The following is a 17765-nucleotide window of genomic DNA, read 5'->3' on the forward strand; positions in this document are numbered from 1 at the left end:
TTCAAAAAGGTTCCCTAGTCGTTTCAGATTTACTACTTTTAGGTCATTTATTTTGGTTTCTAATCTTTTTATCAGATCAAAGAACCTGGCCTAAGATCTTCCCGGACTGCGGAGGGCGGTCACAATCTCCTGTTGATGTTCCCTACCACGGCCTGGTTGGTGCAAGAGCTGGAAGGAAACTGGTGTTCAAAAACTATGACGTCAAGCCGGACGCCATGAAGTTCATTAACGATGGGAACAGAGGTACAAAAAATCACAGGAATCGTAAGACAAAAAGCATATCCGTAACAACTAACTTGTAGCATATCTGTAGCATGCTCGTAGCATTTTCGTAGCTTTCTCGTAGCTTTCTCGTAGCGTTCCCGTACGTAGTCGTACACCAAAAACATACAAATTATAGAAGTAAATGTCTATTTGCCGTCTCTTTTATTAAATTTATTCAATAGTATCTTTTACATTGACATAACCATACGTATTATACAGATATACTTACTTACCTTGAAAATACTTAAATCTTGAGCTAGATAAACCAAGATAGCTGGCATTTATTAAACTATCTAGGATATTAAAGACCCGTTGTTCACTTGATTCAGGATATCAATAAACTCTAGTACCTTGCGACCGACAGGAGTTGCCGTGAAAATGCTAATTCAAGGACTTCTCGGGTCTATGTACAGGACGTAATTCATAAAAAGGCATTAGCATATTATCTCGGCATGGTAAAACAGGGAGTAATGTTCATTGTTGTTGTTAGCTTTTATTTACATAAAGGAAATCTTAACATTTGTTTAATGACGTCGTTGTACCCTCTCAGAACTTGTTCACTCGTTACAATACTTAGGCATGTCATAAAAAGGGTAAACAAGTATTCTGGTGATGTCAAAATACAATGTAAAGCCACAAAATATGAGTTTGGATTATGTCTTATGAAGAGAGAGTAATTTAGTGCGTATTAAATTTAGACATTCTGAGTTCAAGGGTTTTAATTTCTGATGGGCACCGAATACCTACCGAGGTAAATGCCTAAAAGTATTTGTGCCTGCATTAGAACCCTTAAAATTTGAATAAAATTAGGTCAAATATTATCATGAATTATAAACGTTGATGACAACGCCACTCTTGGAGTTTTGGGCTGACTCTGTGTAGGTTTGTTGTCGACACGAAAAGAAGAAGAAGAACATTGATGTGCTTTAGGCACTAAAATATTAGTCCACGCATCATTAACTTAAGACAAACGTTTTTAAAACTTAGTTGTAAAGAGAAAATCTTAATAAAATGAAAACAAAAACGCTTATAAACATTGAGATTCTTATCACAGAGTTTAGGTAGTAAAATGTTTTATCCTCTGCGGAAATATACAAATCGGGAGCACTACGTGTCTGCACTGTCAATAAGATACGAGACTTTGAAGAGGCATTTTATTTAAACTAATATTTTATTATTTATAAAATGGGAAAACAAGTCTGTCTTTCTGTTAAATTATAAGCTGATCAAACCAAATGACGCCCACTGCTGGACAAGGGAATCCGTCAAAGATAACACAATGAACTAGGCGTTTCCCGTTACCTTCATTAGATGGTCGATCCACCAAGTGGGAGGCCTACACACTACGTTTTCCGGTTCATAGTCACTTCTCGAGAACTTTTCCGCCCCAACGACCATCAGCTCTACATAAATCACCCATGAACTACCCACTTCTTAAATTTTTAGACATAATAAAATTATGTTACTCATACTTTCACTCTAAAAAAATTCAATCTAGATAAACAAGTGAGATTTATGCTAATTTTAGTAACATATCTACGTCAGTCGAAAGCAGATTTAGTCGTTCATTGATATCGATGATAATAATCGAATCACTTTCAGTGATCTGAGGTGGAATTGTGTAAAGCAATCGTAATCATTTGACAGTTCATAACGTACGATAAAGTCAGTTAAACAAAGCGTTTGACAGAATAATCGTACGTTATGAACTGTCAAATGATTACGATTTGCTTTACACAATTCCACCTCTGATCTAACAGGGCCCACCACTTAATAGGTAAGCCGATTAATTCAGCTAAACTCGCAATCCAGGTCAATCGGCCACATATCAAACATACTCACCTATTACAGGTCGACTGGGATAACATACACGATTGCTGAGTACGCGGATATGCACTCGGGAAGATTAGCATTAGGGCGTGAAAGTACGGTGAACAAGTGCGTGTCGTGCCACGCGCAGTGTAGGGTTCCGTAGTTGTCCGTCGTACAATTTATAATATTTCAGAAGCTAGCAATTACTTCATCTAAAGTTTTGCAAGCCAACAGTTTAGTTTTTAGAGGGGGGACGCCCTACTCGAACAAAAATTGTAACTTTAAATTTTAATATTTTGCTAACGGATCCCTAAATTAAAAAATAGTCGTAAAACCCCTCCGGTAAAAGATTAAAAAAATCATCCCCGCTTTACATGTAAGGGAGCTACAATAAAAAAAAACGGAATTTTATTTTACCGTTTTGTCGCTGTCGTGTCGCGATGTCGGCGTGATTAATATACATACCTCCACAAAATTACAGCTCTCTAGTGCCAATAGTTTCTAAGCAAAACCTCGGACATGCAGACGGACATATAGAAACTATAAGGGTTCCTTGTCAAGACTACGGAACCCTAAAAACGGGATAGAGATCTGTGGCGAGGAAAGAATAATCAAACATAGGTCAACGAGTGCTCGGAGCGTTATTTTATGAATATTTCAGTTGGGCGCTTCTTCACCGTGTTTCAACACTAAAGGAAGGCATTAAATATACTCGTAAATTCTAGGCTGAACTCTGAAAGAAGCCCTTAAATATGGTTCTTACTTTTTTAAACCCTGTTTTAGTAGCTAGACCAAAGCTAACTTATCATCTTGTTGCTGCATTATTTCAAAATATTTTTTTTTCAACCAGTTTTCTTCTTGTTATATGTATTCACAGATAACTTTTTCCTGAGCCTTTTCCTATTCAAGAAACTTTTGTTCATTACAACTTTGATACCAGCCGCACATTTCGTTTGTTCAAAGGTAAAATATTTGTGAGGAATTTTGAATGGCATTCCCAACGAGCCAGAGTCCTGAAGTACTAAGACCAGAGAGAATTTTTAGATTTAAAACCTTGTATTTTAGTCTATCTTTGTTAATTTACTCAGGGACTAAGCACTTACACAAAAATGAGTACTGCATAATATAGGTACCATTTTTGGTAAAATTTAAGCATTATCTTTGCAAATATTGCTCAGGCAGTAAGTATAACTTACACACTAAAAAATGACACTACTGAATTCAGGTGTATTTTTTGTATTTTCTGCTTAAAAACCGTTAATTTAGCTGGTATCTTTGCAAATTTTACTCGGGGAGTAAATATTACAAACTGGTTTCAGGTATACCAGTTCAAATCTAGTTCTAGTTAGTACTAGGGCACTGTTTAAGTTGTGCGCCTCGACAACATAACGTGTTGTTAGACGACATTTGATACTTTTAATGAAAAGTTTGACATTTTTTACTACAACCTTATTCAAAACTTTTTATCATTTGAGCACGTTTTGTATTATTAACATTGAATTGAAAATTATCTTGACTACAAAAACATGGAATTGACTTGCGGAAATTTTCGCGCGAAGAGTTATTATGATTTTCGACGTGGTTAATCAATACAAAACTGAAGCGGTCAGCTAAATTTCACTTTTGGTGATAAAGATCTGTCCTTGACCATTGTAAAACGCTAGTTTATGAAGTATATATTGTATGTCATTGGCTCACCAGTGAACTTTGCGAAAGTCGTCCAAAATGACTAATAGTGGCGGAAAACATTGATGTTGTCAGAAAAATGGAAGAGAAATCTCGTCATGTGATATATCGTAGGATTGAGATAATCCTAGGCATTAATTCCACTAGCAGTAATAAAATGTTGTATTACCATATTTTGTTTAACACGTTTTTTTCTCGCTGGATGTCACAAAATTTTTCAAACGCTTAATAGGACGCTTGTGTCGTTTAGTCCTTGGAAATGTTTGATAAATAAGTTTAAAAGGCTTTAAAAGACGTTTTTAAAATTGTGACAGTTGACGAATTAAGGATCTATGCATAATGATCCTGAAAATAAACAGCTATCGACTATGGAGGTGTTTTAAGATGAACCAATTCCAACAAAAGTCCCATACGCTCTGAACACTTTGAAACTTACGGTCGCTTATTTTTACGAAATATCCGATTATATGACAGAAACTTCACTAGAGAAATTTAGAATGGTTAATTCTTAATAGTAAACAGCCACTTTTTTTCCAAAAGTCTTCAGTTTAATAAGGGAAACTGACCAGCATAGTCGAATCGCCATTCGTGACGAAAATGTGAGCTTTTACACGTCTCGTCAAACAACTGATGAACTCAACTTGCATATTACTGACACATCAACTGACTTAGTATTTATTAACGAACCATATACATCCAATTTAAAACGGCTCAAACCTTTTCCCGGTTACACAACATACCAATTCCCCAATGACATAACACCAGTCAAGGCAGCGATCCTAGTTAAGGATGGGATCTTCAGCACACTAGGCATTACCGACCACTCCGACACAAACCTATGCACTGTTCAGATCAAGGATAGTAATGGCCGTAAAATGTACCTCGTTTCCGTGTACATCGAACCCCGCAGCGATGACAACAACACACTAGGAAAACTTCAGCTGTTTCTTCAGCAGACGGCTGGAGCCACTCATCTAATCTGCGGGGATTTCAATGGCTGGCACCAAGCTTGGGGTTCCACTTGCNAAACTAGCTCATCTGAGAATGGCCGTAAAGAAGACACAACAAAAAGCTTTAAAGTCTACGTATCATACATTGTTAGCAGTCTAAAAGATTTTAACAAAACTTTAACAATCATACACTTATAACATCAATCACTGCCTTGCAATTGGAGTACTCCACTAGCTCCAATTGCAAGTGCATTCAAATAGCACTTACAAAAAAAAAACACTTTTTTTTTTTGGTACCCATATATTAAAATTAAATGCGTGAACAGCGATTTATGTAGCCAGAAGCAACTGTCGGTGCGGTCAAAAACCATGATTTGGAGGTGCCTCAAGCTGAGTGGAAAAAATGCTATGAAAAGTGTTTCGGACACATTAATAAATAAATAGTACATAAATCATGAAAGACAATACCAATAAACGCAATCAATATCATTTTAATAATAAAATACTTTGTTTTCATAGTTAGGCTCACAACTTAAATAGTGTCCCACGTATGTTAGTATTTTCAGTTCAAACAAAAACTTATTTTATTTTTACAAAATTGAATAAAACAAAGTAAACTTTTTGAAGATTTCACTTTACTAATTCTTAAAGTGACATTTCTCGTCATCTTTTCATGCGAAAAAATACTTTTAGAACTAATTTAACTTTCAAAAAGATATGAGAAGTTTGTGATGAGTTATTTTATGATAAGAAAATAGTGCTTTCGATAATCTTGGTGAAAGTTATTTTATGACTAAATGATTAGGTGCTTAACGTTGTTAAATAAATAAATGCTTAAAAATCCATCGAATGTTGTTATCAATAAAACGCACATGAATTTCAATTCTTATTCCAGTCGTCTAGGAATCGATAAACCAAAACGTTAGATTATGTAGTAAACCACACTTTATATTCACAGCCCATTTTCATATTGATGAAGCCAGATTTTGCTAGGCTATAAACTTAGACCCCAATGTAGCCTAGTTTACATTAAGTAGAATACCTTGCCCTTTTTGATTCACCTTAAGCTGACCTACAAATAATATCAGGTCTTTACTCATTAATTCGATTACTTAATTAAATATGCAGTCAGATTTAGTTATCAATAATAATCTCAGATTTAGCGAGTTGATTAATAGCTGCTGCTAATTATAAGTAAATCTTATCGTAATATTGTATTACTGCAACATGTGACTTTATTGTTATCTGTGTGTATTGAAAAAAAAGTTAAAACAAAATTGATAGTACATAGAAGACCAAATCAAGCTGTACACTGTGGCATCTTATGTCGTTGTAATAGATACTATTCTGCATCAAAAAAAATAATTTCATGTGCTGTTAACTGTACACACCCGGTTTAGATTACAGTTAGGTTAGGTATTATTTTAACTAACGTCATCTCAGAATCATTGAATAAATGCATTCTGTGTGTAAAGGCTCTAACGCTCCAAAAATAATCTAGAAAATTCCAATGATACTATTTATAAGGCTGAGTTGCAAACTTACTTTGACCGTAACTTTAACAATATCCGGTGCTTTTTGTATGGAGTTTGACAGATTTTTGACGTTTGTTAAAGTCAAAATAAGTTGATGCAACTCAGTCTTAAACTATTAATTTACAACACTGTTAAAGTTACTTACTTATAAGTGGCCTACTCTTTATGTGGCTTTACATAATAACAATAAGGACAGCAGTACCTACGCAGCGAAAACTGAGCTATTTGTTTACAAAAAACTTCTCGAAAATAATACAACTTTTATCAGATGTAGTTCACCGTATTATGGTTGTTTAACACAGTCGCCAAACAAATAAACTGGTCTGAGACTAATCTCAAGACATATTTCTAACTTTCGGGGCGACCCCATAATGCGTAGAAGTGGACGACTTGCCCCACCCTCCTAATTTTGTGGGGCAAATCTCAGCAAGAAATAAAATGGGAGGCTGACGTTTGCATAAATTCGCTTTGTTTTGTTGTCTGCATTGCCCCAGTTTGCTTGACCTTGATAAATAAACAGAATATATTGAGGATAAAAGGACAATGTTCGTTCTCCATACATTGTTCGCCGTTAGATCAACAGTGCCGAAATAATACTTTCTAGGTTCTAAATGACACAAATCTTTATGTAAGAACAATTATTCCTGGCGGACCAATTCTATAAACTTATTGATAGCAATATTGTTATCATAACCTCTGACTTACTAGTATTGTATTATATTATTTTATGCACATCGATTTGGGAGATGTTCTGTATTGTAGTTGTCGCAGCCAAATTGTATTATAATATTGGACGGGTTTTGGAAATAGCTCGGCGTTCCACTTTTATGATTTACTTACTTACATTTTGCACGTAAATAAATAACATGAANGGCGGTTTCTGACAATGTCCTTTGTCTTATAAAAATCTATGTTGGTTTAATTTGACATCTAAATCACTTTCATCTTAGTAACTATTCATATTTAAGCCGATATTTTGTAAGCTTAAAACATCATAAAAAGATATTATGAATAGTTTGAATGATATTTCAGATACATTTCTTTTGAGATTTTGAAATTAAGTTTGAATAACTGATATCTTTGAGATGAGGCGCTAGGTCTAAGAAAGTCCTCATAAAGAATTTGATAATCTGATATCTAATTATCACAGTACCTACTACATTATTATGCTTTAATTTAATTTAAAAAAATCACCAGAGTGCCATAACGATGTAATCATCTCACAGTTTAGGCATCCTCTAACCACCCATCCACAGCACCTTTACACTGCAGGGAAGTTAATCGAATTCCTCCTATGATCTGATTAATTTCGTTGCGGGTCCAATGATAGTTTAACTTTCCCCCGTTGAAACTTGACCTTCACTGGTTGCCTTTTTTATTTGCGGTCAAGCTTTAGTTCCTGGCTACACAGGAATTGCAGCAGTGGGGATGTGAGGTGGGAATAGTCCCGTCCTCACAACACCAACTTAAATCCCTTTTTCTCCATTTCCAGTGACCCTAATCGCCAAATGGAAGAACAACACCCGGCCCTACATCTACGGAGGGGCAGCGCACAGCCGCCGCTACGTCTTCCATTCCCTCACCCTCCATTGGCCCTCTGAACACACAGTGGGTGGTCTGCAGTACCCCATAGAGAGCCAGGTTATGCACCTGTCAGCAGAATACAATTCCATGGAAGAAGCTCTGCAAGGATCTGTGAGCGATCCGTTGGCGTTTCTGGCAGTGTCTACGTTGTATCGGGCAAGTGTTTTAATAGCCAAATATTCTAGTTTAATTGTAGTTAATAGGCAGTTAAATTCCACCTAAAATTGACTGATTTTACAAGGTTTTAGACATTTACCTGTCTTCTTCTGTATCTTGCAAGTTATAATATTGGTTCACTTCTCGGTTTTCTTAGGTGTCACTACAAACTACAAAGTTGTTTTAACTACAAACTATTGAAAGTTGAAAGTGTCACAAAGATAAGATATAATAGTTTAAATCCTACATATAATGTAGGTACTCTATGGTTTAAATAATTTAATAATCGCTTCAAATATTGGACTGTAATTGTCAAATTAAAACAATTATACTTCTGCAAATACTCAGTGATCAGGGATAAAAATCAAAAGACAAAAACTCAAAGAATGTAACCAATCAACAATAATTACGCACATGAATCGCAAATTCGCAATATTGTTCTGCCTACGCGATGAACGTGGGTCAATGTGACACTTTAAATTCCAATAAATTCTCAATTTTAAAGAGGACTTTCAATATTGAAAACCAACTGGCACTTTAATTGAAATTATCAGCTGTAGATTATTTTTAATGATGACATTTCGGTCGTACTATTTTATTAAATAGAAATGGAACAAAATTTGTCTAAACAAAATGAGTAGAAATAGCAACCAAATAAATTAATATCCTTCGTCATTTTATTTAGATTTGTCTGACCTTACCTAGTCCTAAACTAATTGTCCCATAACAATTGCGAGGGGGAACACAATTATTGTTATGACAATTAATAAAAAAGGTCAAAATAATAATATCAATTTGTTGGAAGAAATCAGAAAACAACATACCTACAATAATGTATTTTATTGCTTGTATTTTTGTCGAGTAACAGATGAACAAAATGGTTATCGTACTTTAGAAGTGGAAAGGTTTCTTGTTCGATTGCAAATTGGAATTATTTCTTTGCAAACTTTTACGTTGTTATGACAAGACTTCAAAGTAAAAAGGTACCTATAAAAATACATACACGTGGAGATGGAATAATAATATCATGAATGTGAGGAATAAGTCAAAATTATTACTCAAAAGAAAGGATAATATTATTATTGTGGTCGCCATTTGAAAACTTTTTGCCCTATCGGCCAAATTTCTACGAGCTGCCACAACATTTTGGTAATTTTTGTTTCTTGAAGAAATCACAACCGAGGGACAGACCAATATGTCGGCGACTGCTTGCGATAGTGGTAGGTGAGGGTCGACGACAGTCTCTGACTCCTGCCTTTTGCCATCATGATGACATGTTGATACTCTGACTATACATTAGTGAATAAGTGTCTAAGAGAGAGAGTCGCGATGCAGCATCGGTGACTGTCAGCCGGCGGTATTTGCGATGCGTCGGCGACAGTCGTCGAAGTTGAATATCTGTCGTCGGCGATTATTATCGGTGACTGTCGCCAACTTAAATCACAAGCAGCCGCCGATATATTATCGCTCGTCTGTGAGCTCTAATAGATAATGTAAAAAAAAGTCTAAGTAGGGTGATTGCTATAGTAATTGGCCTGTACATAGTTATTGGCCACCTTGGCTAAAATAAAAATAAACAAGCATATGTACGTTATTAAGAGTGGAAAAGAGACACAAATACTTTCTCTGAGCAATACGCTGTCCAATGTAGTATGTCAGAGTAAGAACAGATGGCACTCTAAACAGCAGAAGCTATCTTTCGACAACGAGTCGTCCGAGTAGCCGCATGCTTGTCAAAATTTTAAGGTAAATATAATTATGAATATTGTTCGTAATTTAATTGTTTTTGCTTGTTATAGTAATTTTACTGTTTTTTTGTAAAGAGATAAACGGTAGCTTATGTAGATAGATTAAGTTACTTTGTTTTGGAACAAAATAACTTTAAAATTATACCGGCCAATAACTATACCACGTTTTCTATTTATTTCAGTTATTGGCCATGGGTGGCCAATAATTAAATTTTACTTTTATTGTATTTTTATTCAAGATTAAGTTAATTTAACCCTTAAATATTTGCTATTAAAATACTAACGTCCTAACCTATTAGGATCAGTAATTAGCCGGGGGGCCAAGACAGTTATCTTTGTCACAATTGTTACAATGTTACTGAATGTAGGTACTGACGATGATGAGATAGATGAAGAAATCGATAAGAGTGATACTGATGACGAATTCTTAGCTAATCTTAAGGAAAGACTAAATGAGTTAGAATTACAAAGCGTGAAGTTTCAGTGATTTTTATGGTTTTTTTTCGGTGGCTAATAACTGTACTTCTAGGAGCCAATTACTGTGTTTTTGGGGCCAATAGCTAAATTTAATGTGATCTCTGATATTTTTAAAATTATTATTGTAATTCTTATCGTATAACACCAAATAGGTACTAGCTTAAATAGCAGCAATATTGTTTTCTCATAATAAAATATAAAAAGTAAAGAAAAGTCGAGTTTTTGTTACATTTTACACAAGTTAACTTACACAACGCTCTTAAAGGGCCAATAACTGTAGCAATCACCCTAAATACAAAACACTGCCTTTGATCTATCAATCCACAAAAAAAATCTCCAGGCAGGCCCAATGCGTTATTTTAAATTCATTCGTCTAGACTACAGACGGAATGGTTGTTGCTACTTGATTCCACCAATGAATATAGATTTGGCCCTTATTCAATACTTTAATGTAAGTCTACGTTTGTCTTTCCATTCGTGGCGCACTGACTGATTGATACACTGACCTTACAAAGGACAGTCCGTGACCATGATTCCTAAGGCTAAGAACTCATGGCCCGCAGCTTCTGTGAAATGCAAATACATACAAATATGAAAAAACTAATGCACAACTCACGACGCGGTTTTCACCCGCAGCGGGCGCGGCGGAATCGCGCGGGCCGCGGTAACCGCACCGCCCGATCGGCGGGCGATCATTTTGTGTCATAGCGCGCGGCGCGATTTTCACCCGCGCAAAATCGCGCCGTGAGTTCTTAGCCTAACAGTACAAATAGGGACATTTTCAAGAAAAACAAAACCGAGCTACGTTATTTACGGGACTTGAGAATAGTCTCTCGTTCCCACCGCTGTAACTCCTATGTGGCCCGGAACTACAGTTTGACCGCCAATAAAAACCCAACCAGTAAGCTTTGTTATTGTTAAACTCTTCAATTTAAATATTAAAGAAGATGCAATTAAGCGGGGTCGGCTTTATTTTGCTAATAAGCAAAGTCCAGGTTTTGAAAGCCCTAGAGTTTTAGCAATAACTTCCCTATCAGAGATTAGAGGACCCTACGTTTGATTCCAGTCGATCACAGGGCTATGGTGGTAAAAAGGAACTTGTACTACTTATTATGAAACAAAAGTGAAATGAAACTATATTTGTACTTACTTCAAGTTAATTAAATCAAAACAAACAATTAAACAGGATATTAAAAACAAGACATTCTAATTAACTATGTCATAATTGCCCTAAAAGCGTTTCAGAATAAACATTTGGTGGAGTGCTAAAGAGGATCGTTGGAACAAACTTCCTCTTCAAACTTTCTAACAGAGCTGTTAGACATAACAGCTCTGTTAGAAATTTCCTTATCCGCCATAAAGTTAACAGAAAATTGGTTTTCGTAGAACATAGGAATCTTTCAATGTATAAAGTAACTCGTAATCCTAATGGATCGCGGAAACCACCTTAATGTGTCTTTATTAATCGAAACTCTTAACTTGACAAAGAGGTTTTAAGAGCAAAAATCGAAATCGTTAAAGCATTGATGTAAAGTTAAGATTGAATTTATTTTAGCGGCTCAAGTCAAATAATTCGTGACACCCAAAATGGTCAAAACGTTGAAAACACAACCAAATATTATTTTAAGTAGGTAACAAAGACGTGTTTATATGAACTTTTTGACTGTACGATTGAACTTTCTTTCCCATATTTCGGAAACTTCACATTAGTTTATTACATTTGCTAAATAAAATACAATTCAAAATTGAGTAAACCATGAAATTAAACAAATACTTTTTAACTTTGTGCTGAAAAATATTAATATTTCATTGGTAAATAGAAACAGAAATGTCGTACTCTGTATAAATTGGAGAAAGAAAATTTACAAATAAAATGTTACAGTAAAAGGATAGTGCCAGGGTCTGGACCAAGTGCTGCCCAGAATGAAACTATAGTGCATTTTGTTCCTCAGGCCAATACTAATTTGTAAACCGGAGCGCACTGAAATCTATCCCTGGAGTTAAGAGAAAAAAAGAGTTTTGTTTGGAATTATTTACATACAAAATATCATCGATGTATACCTACTTAATAGAAATTTTAATGTCCAATGAATCTTTACCAGAATTTCGATTAGCAGATTAATAATATTGTAAACTGATTTAAAGACATTGTCTTTGGCGAACGTTGGTCCCAGATTTATTTCATTTAGATTAAGATGTCTCAATGGGCATCCATCTTTTAGATATTCAACGTTATCTAGAATAGGATTTGGCTTGTCGCTTGGTGCTTCATTCGAAATGTTCCCTCTACCAACATTTCTTAGTTGTTGATAAACTGAACTGTTTTCAGATATTATTTTTTTTCTTCGAAGTTAGAATAAGATAGTAAAATTCTATTAGATTATCTTTTTAATTTTAACTTGATGAATGAGCAAGTGTAATCGTAATAGATCCTAATCGGATTGCTATTCTTTAAATCACGTAAAAATAATACGTAACAATTTTCGTAACTTACAATAAGGTTATTTAAATTTTAATTCAATGAGGGTTTTCGCGTATGAAAGATCCGCTAGATGGCGGGACGTGGATGTGGGGTCTGACTGCTGCGTGATTGGTGGATTTTGACATATCTGTCAATGTCATGTCAAAAATAACCATTCATGCAGCATTTGGACCTTGCGTCTACGTATTGCCATCTGGCGGATTTTTCATACGCGACAACCCTCATTATAAATCTACTGTCTTTTGTTAGTCTTGAAATATACAGGGTGTTAGGTAAATGGGTATATGAGCCGACACTAGCCCATGTTAACAAGGTCATATAAATGGTATGGTGAAGTCAGAAAATTGATATCTTCATTTTAATTATTTTAATTTTCATACAAATCGGATTTTATAAAATTTATTTTGTATGAAAATTAAAAAAATTAAAATGATGATATCAAATTTCTGACTTCACTATACCATTTATGACTATGTTAACGTGGGCTAGTGTCGGCTCATATACCCATTTACCTAACACCCTGTATACATTCAATAACGTAAGATGATATCCCATGAGTAGTCAAACCAGGATCTCAACATTGTTTTGATAACGACCGCGCTAGTTAATAGGAAAACATGTTGTAAGCGTTTAGAGATTACCCAACATTATTGTTTATGCCCATAATAAGCTCAGTCTGCTAGAAAGTTTCGGCCTTTTGTTTATACCATAGAGTATAATCTGCTACGGAAATTATTAACTTTTGTACATAGAAGAGAACCCGTAATTTGGTTAAATATGTAGATGCAATTTACCGATGAGTTAAGGAAATAGACAAATTCAATTAATGTCACTCTTTTCTGGTTTTAACCTTTCCACACTCATGAAATTCGCCAAATATTGACAGCTAAATGTCAGGGATTTATTGCTCTACTTGGCTCTAGACGATGAACTGCAGGCGCTTTTATTTAGTTCAATGGTCGACACAGATTGTCACTTACGTAAGTGTTCAGTAAATACTCGTGTAAAATTTGCGCCACTACGTATGTACCGATATTTTTGAAAAGTTAATTTACTAAAAGCTTTGAGTAAGTTAACAATTTTTCTGATGGGGCACAGTTTTCGGAATAAAGCTCAACCAACATTATTTACTAGCTTTTTCCCATGACTTCACCCGCCTATATTTATAATAAAGTAGCCTAAATTATTGTGCTGTTCTGATAAAGGGAAATCGTCAATAAAATCTGTCCCGAAATTTTTAAAAGAATAACATACATCGCGTTCAAAGGTTAATTATTATTCATCGACAAACGGAAATTCATACAAACAATATTACAATAGATAAATTATCGCTAAAACTTGTCCAAAATGTTGGCAAATAACAGGTTTTCCTTGCTTAACAAATAGTTGGTACTGTGTTGTTGGAAAAACAAGCTAAAATTATTTAATGGTTGTGGTTTTAAAGATAAGATACGAAATAATGTTTACTGTAGCATCTCTACTCCCAGAATCGTGCATTTTTCGCTTGATTCGAACAAATGGAATCCCATAGTTGAACAGTAGTTCCACAGATCGATCCATACCAATCGTAGTTTCCAGTTGAGTTCACAAGCATAACTGAGCGCAGGTTGAACAAATAATGTAGACTGTTACAGCTGTTAAACGGTTGGATTTCATAGTCTACAGTCGCTGAATTGATCAAGATTGAATGTATCTATAATTCTGGTTACACTGTCTTCAGAGTTGCAGGAAATTCTGATAGAGATATAATTTTGAATCTTCAGAAATTTGGGAAATGGTGTGAAGATTTTGCTTTATTTCATAGTCTTATTATTTAGTAAGATTTTTTTGTTCTAGACAAGAAACTTTTTTTTGGCATTTCATCTTTCTGTTACATTTACCTACGATGCGATACGATACAATGAAAATCTATATCAGTATTTGAAGTTGTAAAATGACTTAGAGGCTTTATTATCCACGTTACGCTAACTAAAATAGTAACATAAGTAGATAAGTACCTAATTTAGATTTAGCTGAGGTCATGGGTTGCCAAACCCTTTCAAAGGTAGAAACCGAATCCATTTCTATCATTCAGTGTATTATTGGAAATCAGGCTAAATATCAAGGGAAATAAGCCACTCGGTCGCAACGTCCACGGAATAATCTTTTTTCCAGTATTTGACGCACTGCGTAATGGCACCCTGGAGAACCGGGAACAAGGGTCGGAGCGATGATATGGGTTAAAAAGATCAACGGCTCTGTGGTGTGTTATTTTATTTACCTCTGTACATTTTCTTTATAAAATATTAAATTGATTTTACTTCGCACACTGCGACGTCAAGTCACAAACTAAGCAGAGCTTGTACTATGTGCACCAAGCATAATAATACTCTTTTATTATTTTACTCTTTTAAACTTATAGCAAATTGGATCAAGTTTACGTAGATAGTTTTTTTTACCTTTGTTTGTCATCTATCATCCACTTTGGACTGGAGGGAAGTCAATTCTTAACTTCGAACTCCTATGATTAATTTCGTTGCGGGTTCAATGACAGTTTAAATTTCACGCGAAACCAACATGACCTTCACTGTTTGGGTTTTTATAGATGACTAGCTTTCCGCCCGCGGCTTCGCGCGCGTGGACCCCTGAACCCTATGTTTTTCCAAAATTTAATTTAGCCTATGTTACTCGTGGATAATGTAGCTTTCGAATGGTGAAAGAATTTTTAAAAACGGTCCAGTAGTTTTTGAGCCTATTCATTACAACCAAACAAACAAACAAAGTTTTCCTCTTTATAATATTAGTGTAGATAAAGCTGTATGTAGATCCTGGTTACATAGGTTTGCAGCTGTTGGAACGAGAAGTGGAAAAAGTTTATATGGGCGAAGGGCAGTGTTAGGTTAAATATTTTGAGCTGCTAGTATACTTTTCTTACCAGTATATGAATGCTGTTTTTGCATTTCGAAATAGCTGAAGATTAAAATAAACCACTGTTATTATTATAGATAGGCAATTCTGTGAGCAATAATTTCATTTTATAGCTTCCTTTCCTCTCTTGTTTCATCCTTATTGACTAAATTACCAAAGTCACACGGTCAAGGTCTTCATAGAACTCTCTACAAAAGTACCTATACATAATACATAAGACAAGGTATGGAATGTATATTTCAGTAAAAAAATACGTTATCACGTACTTTTGTATTTGCATGTGTTGCCTGTCTCTTAACTGTTAAACTGTATGTACGACGATTGTATATTTTGTCATTATCATTCACTATGTCAGATAGCGTGCGATTGCTACTATAAATCATAGACCACATCTGATATACGATAAGCATAAGTAATAAGTTTGTACTGAAAGTCGGAAATAACTATTCCATGTTGACAAGATTAAAATATTATCAATAATAATAATTTTATATTAAAAACGTTTAGCTACTTTATGTATTAGTTGCGTAAGCATGAAACTTTCACAATAGGTCTTTGTTGCAATTGGAATAAAATTGTGTTGTCAACTTTTTGGTCAGTTTGGGTGTGACGAACTATTTGACTGTAAGAAAATTCAGACTCAGAGATTCAATTCCCAAATAGGTCATAATAAACTGGCAGTGTATCTATGTAATTTTTGTGCCCATACCACTTTAACCACATCGCAAACTTGAGTCAACCTCATTGTCCTCTAAGAAATATCACACACACAGAGGACACATCTGATTATGCCATGTCAGATGTTTCAATAAAATCTGACACTGAATAATTTGTATGGCAACTAAAGTACGGCCAACGAGAAGCGATACCAAATGTAAACAAACACAATGTCATGGTCATTTGGAATAGCAGGAGTTTGACTTTGACATATTTTGGCGGGAGAACGAGACATTACGACAAATACACAAGATGGGAAGAGACAGAATAAATTGTCAGTTCGACAGTCGAATCGACCTTTTGTATCGCTCCTAGTTGGCCGTACTTTAAACCTTTTTAAACCAGCACTTGAACCTTTGTTCGCAGTACTCAAACCACACCCAGGAAGGTCTGAATGACTTGATCAAGACAGCCGTAGCCAGCACCACCATCGATGGGTGTTTGACTCCAAAGCCCCTGAGTCACTTCAGCCCTCCCTTCAAGGAATACGCCTGTTACCAAGGTTCGATGACTGCGCCGCCGTGCACTGAAGCTGTACTGTGGATGATTAGGGGAAGGACTCTGCCTGTTACTAGGGTTGGTACAAATTCTATAGCTCTCATCTAGATGATTTTATTTTGTACAAAAATTAAGAAAATAATATTTTATTTTCTTAATTTTTGTAAAATAAAAACCTAGGTTTAAATTATTATTTTAACCTAGGTTTAAATTATTTTATTAGAGAAAGTAGACGAGTATTAGTAACACTTTGTACAGTAAGGCGGTTATCACACTGCGCCGCGCTCCGTTGCGGAGCGCGGGGCGACAGATTTTTTCATTATATGCAAGTACCTCAGTTTGTATAGAAAACACGCGCGGCACTTCACACTAACAACGCGTCCGCGCGCGTGATTTTTTATATGAAAATCACGCGCTCCGCGACGGAGCGCGGCGCAGTGTGATAACCGCCTAAAAACGAAACTTCTGCATCAAAAAGTTAAAGGTGAGTATAGACACTAGAGCATTTACCTAATCGTAACTAAAAACGATCCGCTTTATGAAATGTTCTAGCGTTTCACCTTTTCACGAACCAAACGTCGTACATTTTCCCTGTATTAGACCATTTGGAATAACGATACATTACCACAGAATAAGTAATAGTACAGGTACAGAAGGATTACTCCGCAAGACGATTTAAATAAATGCGAGTCTTGCTACGACGCGATACAGTGGAATTCAGCTCGCACAGCATACGTACCTACAATTTTATTCACCTACAAGTTTTGTCTCTTTCTATCGCGTGCCTCTGAACTCTTCTTACGCTGTTNAAGGATACATACTATATTTCCAAAACTACATACCTAAGATTTTTTTTCGTATTTTTTACATGATTTTTACTCGTCCTAAATCCAATATTTATAGTGTAAATCACAAATATTAACCAAAACCGTCTTTGCCAAGTATAGGG

At 35.3% G+C, this 17765-nt stretch overlaps 1 protein-coding gene across 1 annotated transcript in view; it reads left to right on the top strand.

Annotated features, from left to right (window-relative positions):
* The window catches only part of LOC114364013 (carbonic anhydrase 6), a 34866-nt gene that overhangs the window by 12434 nt on the left and 4667 nt on the right, over positions 1-17765 (top strand). The window contains exons 6-8 of the mRNA XM_028319991.1: positions 76-243; positions 7740-7987; positions 16685-16894. Coding sequence (XP_028175792.1) covers positions 76-243; positions 7740-7987; positions 16685-16894 — 626 coding nt within the window. The remainder of the gene's footprint in view (positions 1-75; positions 244-7739; positions 7988-16684; positions 16895-17765) is intronic.

Source organism: Ostrinia furnacalis, unplaced genomic scaffold, assembly GCF_004193835.3.
Source record: "Ostrinia furnacalis isolate ACB-3 unplaced genomic scaffold, ASM419383v2 OfSCF7340, whole genome shotgun sequence".
Taxonomy (NCBI): domain Eukaryota; kingdom Metazoa; phylum Arthropoda; class Insecta; order Lepidoptera; family Crambidae; genus Ostrinia; species Ostrinia furnacalis.